At 38.3% G+C, this 8,375-nt stretch overlaps 1 protein-coding gene across 1 annotated transcript; it reads right to left on the bottom strand.

Annotated features, from left to right (window-relative positions):
• Positions 1-590: 590 nt before the first annotated feature.
• Positions 591-2,817, bottom strand: LOC120562057 (glutamine synthetase-like). The gene is made up of 6 exons (XM_039805502.1): positions 2,604-2,817; positions 2,306-2,475; positions 2,062-2,197; positions 1,737-1,858; positions 1,040-1,239; positions 591-916 (listed from the first exon to the last, which is right to left on the bottom strand). The coding sequence occupies exons 1-6, from the start codon at positions 2,770-2,772 to the stop codon at positions 604-606; spliced, it is 1,110 nt and encodes a 369-aa protein (XP_039661436.1). The 5' UTR covers positions 2,773-2,817; the 3' UTR covers positions 591-603.
• Positions 2,818-8,375: the final 5,558 nt, after the last annotated feature.

Genomic DNA, 8,375 nt, shown 5'->3' with positions numbered 1-8,375 from the left:
TGGAAACACTGGTATAAGTGTCTTTTATAGAAATGTGGTATTGTTGTTTCTTCTGGATTTTATTTCTTTGTATATGTTTTTATTTGTTTTTAAGTTATGTTGTATGTCATGTCTTTGTCTCTTGAATGGACCTTGAGTCTGGAATAAAAAAACGTTGATTGATTGATATTAATAGGCATTTTATTTGACTCATTTCACTAGACCCATTCCCTGAACTTATTATTTATGATAAACCTGTTGTTGCATTATAAACTGCTTGCCATACAGTATTTTGTATTTCAACTTTTGTAATTGCTGTTTTTCCATGAATTACTCCATTCCTAGTAAGTCCATGTATTCTTTGAGCCAGTCTGTTTCCATTAAGGCACTGTGTTTGCTTTAAAATTTCATTTTCAGGTTTCCTGGTGAAAAAGTGTACAAATAAACTTGACTAGACCTAGCATGTTTCTGCAGGACAAAGCAGGCCTGATGTCAGCTTAATTTATAATTTACCTTATTTTTTATGTTTCACATCATTCATACAACACAAATCTTCTGCATTTGGACTCGCACATGAGTCAGATTAATTTAAAATTTCACAAAGGCACATGAGTTGGCAATACATTATTGCACATCATCATCTTTCCCAGGAGTTTCCAGCAGACAGGTTTCAACCAAAGCTCTCGTCACAGTGTAAGGGTCACAGTTGGCAGCAGGACGTCTGTCCTCAAAGTACCCGCAGCCCATCCGACTGACATGGCCAGGGATGCGAACACTAACAGCACGAGAGGCTATTGCTGTAGAGAATTTATTGTAACTGGAGGTGGTGAGTTCACTGGTGAGGCGACTCATGTTATCGGCGCCATCGTGTGCATCGTAAACACGGAGGTGCTGAGAGTGACGCTTGCTCAGCCTTCTGATTGCATCTTTAATGTACCTGCAAATTCACAATGAACATATTTTATCTTTGCATTTTAAATGCCTATTTGCTGTCCACTGGAAGCACAGGATAAGTGTATTTTGGTTATTGGGTGTGTGTCACTCAGTGGTCTAAGCTTACTGAAGTCCCCCTGGGCTCCTCATCTCCTTGGTGCTGAAGTTGGTGTGACAGCCTGCTGTACCAACGTCGACCTCGATGGGTTTAGGATCCAAGGAGGCAACAACTCCAAAGTCTTCACAGACACGGTGCAAAATGTAGCGGGCCATCCACAGATCATCCCCCATTTCAATCCCTTCACATGGGCCGACCTGGAACTCCCACTAATGAGACAAAAACACAAATTACATTTATAAGTGTCATGTGTAAAATATTGTATGTGACCTTGAAGTAATGTATTTATTTGGCAGATACCATGTAGATTTACAGGAAATATGGGGGGAGACAGAGATAGGGAAAATCAAACCAGGGACCTTGCACTTATATGGTACGTGTATCTTTACCGCTAGACAAACATTCATTCAATGAAGTAATGTTTTACTGTCATACGAAACTGACTACATACATATATACACACACACACACACACACATACATATATATACACATACATACACATATACATACACATATATATATATATATATATATATATATATATATATATATATAAATAAAATACTAATTACTAATTAATCATTTCCCTCAGGAAAAGAGTTAAACCTCATCTCAACTCACATGTACGAGCTATAATTTTACTATTCTATTAGCAAATGTGGTGATCAAATAGTTCAAAAACAGTCAGACAAGCTGTTCATACCTGGGAGGCTAATGCTTCTGCATTTGTGCCACAGATCCTTACACCAGCATACAGACAGGCTTTATAGTGACATATACAAATGTCTCTCCCATACACTCTGTCAATGCCCACAGCACAATTCGCTAAGAATAAAACCACACAGAAAACATTTGGTGAGAAAACAGTTACAATTAAAATCACTATAAGAATTTCAACTGTTACTGCAACTGTTACATACTACATTTCAAGCTATAAAAATTAATTGCACATGTCTTTGTAATACTTTCAATATACAGTATGTTTTTGTAGTTCAATCCAATATTCAAAAATCTATTTTTAATCACACCTATTGCTGGGAATCCAACCAAAGGAGGCCAACCAAAGGGACGTCCATCCAAACCAAACAGTGTGTACTCCTGTTCCATCCCGAACCAGGGCTGAAATTCTCTTACTGCCTCCATGACTTTAGCACATTTTGAACGCTGATTATTTCCTGTGTGGAAAAAGTAAAACAAAAAATCAGTAGGCGCAGTACATCTAAAACTATGGGCTTCTTAGGGACAACTGTATATATTGTACATGTAGCTGACATTGTTGAGTTCTATGTTACCTTTGGGCACACAGTTGCTGTCAACCACTTCACACAGCACCAGTTTATTGGGGTCAAGAATGAAAGGATCTCGAAACATTTTCACCGGGACCAAAGTGACTTCGATTAAAGTCCCACAATCTAACCAGACCGTATCCCATTCTGCAATATCTGAAACAGCAACACATCAGGCAAAATATCCATGGATTGTGAAAGACATCAACAATGTTAACTAAAGCCCTTTAAAAAATAACTACAAAGACCATACGTGGCGGTCAGTGTCCATTCTTGCAGTCTACCTCTGAGTCCTGTTGGTTCTTTTTTCAGAGTCCTGGTTTTACATTGTAGCTTTTCTCCTGCTTCATCAATCCAAACGTACGTCACCTGGCACTCTGTACCACTGGCAAGAGACAGATAGTGCTCCCTGACTGTCTTGTGAAGACTGAGGCTTTCGGACAGGACAGACATGACGATTTTCTCCAGATTCAAAGAAATGAAGCTCAGCGTAAATTCTTTCAGGAAGACTTCTAAACTTCATGCACCTCTCTCTCTTCCTAAAACTGATCAGCTGTTTCGAGGCGTTCACTTTTCAGTTAGACAAAGCAGAATTGGCCATGAATTTCACGAGCCAATCACATCATGACATCCCTGCTTTAATTCTGTTCTCTGCTGCTGTCAGTTGTCATTCAGGCAAAGCGTGCAACCCTCTTCCTCCTCCTCCTCCTCCTCCTCCCCTTCCACCTCCAGCCATCGTCACCCACGGCACCCTGGGTCCTCCTCCAGCAGACCGCTCCGGTCAGCTGCTCCTTAGGTCCAGTCTTCGGGCTCCTTCACCACCACCACCAGTCTAGACTCCATCGGGGGGATATGCCTTGGCTTCTCTACCCCTTTAAAATGATTTTTATAACGATGGAGTCTCATCTCCAAAGACTGTGTACATTTCATATTATGCATATGTACAAATAAACCTTTGCATATTTGCAACGAAGTCTCTCCTGATTGAAATACTTCTCTTTGAATGTCTTCCACGTGTGAATGTGTGCAACTGTGTGAATGTGATCAGGGCGTTCCTGCAAAAGAGAGGCTGCCTCTCAGTGAACTTCCCTGAATAAATAAAGGTTAAATGTAGCACTCCTGCTCAGTGGAAATATCTGTCCCTAATGCAGTTTGGTTCATTACAATATGTTTGAATATATTCAAAAGAGTTAAATATTCAAAGAGTTGCATATTCAAATGCATTTTGGGGTAATTTATTATGCAATGTATGTACTGTATAATGATGATTCAGAGAATAATCAACCAAATCTGCAGCCCCCCTCAACTTTAAAGAGCTTTTAGCAAGTTTAAGCTCATTGTTTAGCTGTCCTGTCCACATCTTCACTGTTTTAGTTTACTAGTTTAGCTGGTGATCATTTGCATAACATAAGTGAATATTCAACAAGGCCCTGCCTACTTTTAAGAGCGTTCTGCTCTGCCTCCACCCCTGAGTGCCAGAGGTTCACATTTTCACCAAGGTTTGCAAGTGAGACAAAATAATAGATATTGCTGAAAACATCACCGGTTTGTGTGTAATACATGTCCGTTTAAGCATTGTCCACACAAATACAACACATACTGTATGAACGGGAAAAAAAAAAAATGAAACAACGCACTAGAGATCTAGCTGGGATTCGAACCTTGGATGTCATGGACAAAAGAAGTTAATAGACTAACATCTACATTGTCTATACCACCACACTACACACCAAAGAATGATAAGATTTAGTGGTTTCTATCTATATATTGGACTATTTATTGGACTTTTAGTCTAAGTTAATACAGGTTAACATATGAGAGAAACGCCCAGGTTAACTGGTGATATCACAATTTAACATGGGCAAATGCAAGCCTGGAAACAGTAAAGTAGGTTCATCTTTGTCTCACATACCAAAACCTAACTGATGTACAACAAACTGGCATGACCCCACTTAACACTTTGTTCCGTTTTGGGGGTAAAAATGTAACACGTCAGTCATGCGCAAACGTGATCATTTATCATTGTTATTGTGGGCCATCTCATACAAAGAGATGTGTAGGCCTATCTCAGCATAAACAGTCTCTTTCAGCCTGTGCCACAAGTCAACTGATTATAGTTGTGTTTACTTTCATTAGACCCATATTAGGTTATGTCTGTGTCGACCCAGAATCGCGATTTTTGTCTTATGGTAGCCTAAACACTATTGTTATGACCATATGGTCATTGCAAGGTGCTGATCCTCGTTTTCTCTCGGGCGACTTAGTGTTATCTTTATCTATGTTATGACGTGAGTTGCAGCAAAAGTCTAGTGATTTAAAGTGAAGAACATATGAAGCTTATTTTCTCAGTTTGACTTATATTTATTCCACACATAATTTGTTGGCCTACTTTGATGACACAACATGGTCATTATGGTATATTAGATAACATTCAGATGTTGCTGTTTCGGATTCCTAATCTAACGAAAGTAAACACAACTATAATCAGTTGACTTGTGGCACAGGCTGAAAGAGACTGTTTATGCTGAGATAGGCCTACACATCTCTTCGTATGAGATGGCCCACAATAACAATGATAAATGATCTTGTTTGCGCATGACTGACGTGTTTCATTTTTACCCCCAAAACGGAACAAAGTGTTAAGTGGGGTCATGCCAGTTTGTTGTACATCAGTTAGGTTTTGGTATGTGAGGCAAAGATGAACCTACTTTACTGTTTCCAGGCTTGCATTTGCCCATGTTAAATTTTGATATCACCAGTTAACCTGGGCGTATATTTCTCTCATATGTTAACCTGTGTTAACTTAGACTAAAAGTCCAATAAATAGTCCAATATATAGATAGAAACCACAAAATCTTTACAGCAGTGTGTAGTGTAGTGGTATAGATAATCTAGCTAACTTCTTTAATTTCTTTTGTCCATGACATCCAAGGTTCGAATCCCAGCTAGATCTCTAGCGTTATTTCATTTTTTTTTTTTTCGTTCATACAGTATGTGTTGTATTTGTGTGGACAATGCTTAAACGGACATGTATTACACATAAACCGGTGATGTTTTCAGCGATATCCATTATTTTGTCTCACTTGCAAACACTTGGTGAAAATGTGAACCTCTGGCACTCAGGGGTGGAAGCAGAGCAGAACGCTCTTAAAAGAAGGCAGGGCCTTGTTGAATATTCACTGATTTTGTGCAAATATCACCAGTTAACATGATCACCAGCTAAACTGGCACACCGGCAGCTGTCTGCAACACCAAACAACAGACAGACAGAGTTACAGTTTTTTCCAATCGCTATGAGAATTTTTTCAATACTTTTAACAACTTTCCTAAACTATTAACGCACCAACACACCTACAACACACAATTGGCAAAACAGTTAATTTCATGCTCAAAAATTTAAACTAAACTCCAACACAAATTTTCAAAATAATACACTAATACAATACACTATGTCCACCAAAACAATGCAAACATATCTCAAAATCAAATAATTCTTCCAAAACACTAACACATGTTCTCTCCCAACATGAACATTTAGTAAATCATAGAACAATATCATACAAAACACTAACACATGTTCTCTCCCAACAGGAACATTTAGTAAATCATAGAACAATATCATACAAAACACTACAGTTTTTCACGATCGCTATGACAATTTTTTCAATACTTTTAACAACTTTCTTAAACTCTTAACGCACCAACACACCTACAACACACAATTGTCAAAATAATTTAATTGTTGTTAATTATATATAATTATTATTAATAATAATAATAATAATATAATTAATAATACAGGTTTTTACAATCACTTTGGCACTAATTTCAGAACCTTGATGTCATTTTTCAAAACTCTAGACACACAACTCACAACCAATGATCAAATGCACATTTTTCATAACTCTAACACTTGTTTCAATTGCTTGGATACAATACACATAAACCAAAGCTCATATGTTCATTTTTTTTTCAATACTTTCTTTATTGGGTTTTTAACAGTTACAATACAATATAATCTTCCCACCCCTCCCCCTACAGCATTAACAAAAAACTATATATATATATAAATAAGTAAAAATAATAAAAGGAGAGTTAGCACATCTTCATAAAATGTATAAATCCCACATTATAAAGCAATTAGTCCAGAAAACAAGAGAACTGACACGCACAAAACAAAAAATAAATAAATAAAATAAAATAAAATAAATAAACAAATGAAATAAAATAAAAAAGAATATAAAAAAATATATACTAATAATAATAAAATAATAATAATATAGTGGTTTTAGCAGAGATAGATACTTATGAAAGACCGGCATGCACACATTTTTAAAGAAGATAAGTAAAACTAAAATAAAAACCAGAAGGATGATACAACAAAGGGGAATTGAGGTAGGTTACTCCATTTTAGAGGCAGGGGAGCTCTTTAAAATATCTTATAAAGATGTGTCTTGAAACTTACGTTTTGAACCACGTTCATATGTTCATTTAACAAAGATCACCTGTTCAATATGACACAACTTAACATCAAAGTACTACTATTTCAAAAAGCAATACACACATTACATTTCAATTCAATTCAATTCAATTCAATTCAATTCAATTCAATTTTATTTATAGTATCAAATCATAACATAAGTTATCTCGAGACACTTTACAGATAGAGTAGGTCTAGACCACACTCTATAATTTACAAAGCCCCAACAATTCCAACAATTCCAGTAATTCCCTCAAGAGCAAGCAGTGCGACAGTGGCGAGGAAAAACTCCCTCTTGGGAAGAAACCTCGGACAGACCCAGGCTCTTGGTAGGCGTTGTGTCTGACGAGCGGGTTGGGGTGTGATGAACAGTGGCGATAGTAGTCACATTAATAATGGAACAGTGACTGGATGTAGCGGGAAGCTGCAGGGTTCAGCAGGACGCAGCATGACATTGCAGGGCATCGCTGAGCTCAGCAGGGAGTGCAGCAGGACCACGGCGACAGCTGCAACCAGGGTCTTGGTGCCAACGTTCTCCAAGGAAATACGCTGGGGGAAAAAAAAGCATAAGGACTCCGGGGAGTAAACTCCCCAGAAGCTAGGATTAGTAACAAGCATTTCTGGGACGGGCTGCACACAAATAGTAATAGTAATAGTAACAGTAATAGAAACAGTAATAGAAAGGGAGAGGAGAGAGCAGCTCAGTGTGTCAAAGGAAGGAAGTCCCCCGGCAGTCTAGGACTATAACAGCGTAACTATAACAGGTAACTAAGAGAGACAGGTCATAAGGAGAGGTAGCTTTTCGGGGCTTAGAACTCTCCCCCCGCCGGATCTGGCTTGGCTGGCCTGCCTCCCCTACTTTGTTATGTATTATTAATCTAACAATTATGAAGAGAAGCAGTTGGGCCAGTTAGGTGAACACTGCAACTCCTCACCCCTAACTATAAGCTTTATCAAATAGGAGAGTTTTAAGTTCATTCTTGAATGAGGTGACAGTTTCTGCCCCCGAACCCAGATCGAGCGCTGGTTCCATAGGAGAGGAGCCTGATAACTGAAGGCTCTAGCTCCCATTCTACTTTTAGACACTCTAGGTACCACCAGTAACTCTGCATTCTGGGGAGCGCAGTGTTCTAGTGGGACAATAGGGTATTAGGAGCTCTTCTAGATATGATGGTGCTAGACCATTTAGAGCTTTGTAGGTCAAGAGAAGGACTTTAAACTCAATCCTGGATTCAACAGGAAGCCAATGCAGAGAAGCTAATACAGGAGAAATATGATCTCTTTTCTTAGTTCTTGTGAGAACACGCGCTGCAGCATTCTGGATCAGCTGGAGAGTCTTAAGAGACTTATTTGAGCAACCTGACAGTAAGGAATTACAATAGTCCAGCCTGGAAGTAACAAATGCATGGACTAGTTTTTCAGCGTCGTTTTGAGACAGGATATTCCTAATTTTGGCAATGTTACGAAGATGAAAAAAGGCTGTTCTTGAGGTTTGTTTTAGATTGGCATTAAAGGATATATCCTGATCAAAGATAACTCCTAAATTTCTAACAGTGGTGCTGGAGGCCAGGGCAAC

The sequence above is a fragment of the Perca fluviatilis genome, chromosome 1 (genome assembly GCF_010015445.1).
Source record: "Perca fluviatilis chromosome 1, GENO_Pfluv_1.0, whole genome shotgun sequence".
Lineage (NCBI taxonomy): Eukaryota > Metazoa > Chordata > Actinopteri > Perciformes > Percidae > Perca > Perca fluviatilis.
Note: the sequence above shows the minus strand (reverse complement) of the source record. Positions and strands in the feature narration are given on the sequence as shown.

Excerpts from the sequence above, each read along its gene's own strand:
- LOC120562057 (XM_039805502.1), bottom strand. The coding sequence starts at position 2,772 with ATGTCTGTCCTGTCCGAAAGCCTCAGTCTTCACAAGACAGTCAGGGAG. Across the intron at positions 2,198-2,305 it reads GTAACATAGAACTCAACAAT|CGTTCAAAATGTGCTAAAGT; the intron begins GTCAGCTACATG and ends GGAAATAATCAG. Across the intron at positions 1,859-2,061 it reads GGTTGGATTCCCAGCAATAG|CGAATTGTGCTGTGGGCATT; the intron begins GTGTGATTAAAA and ends TTTTATTCTTAG.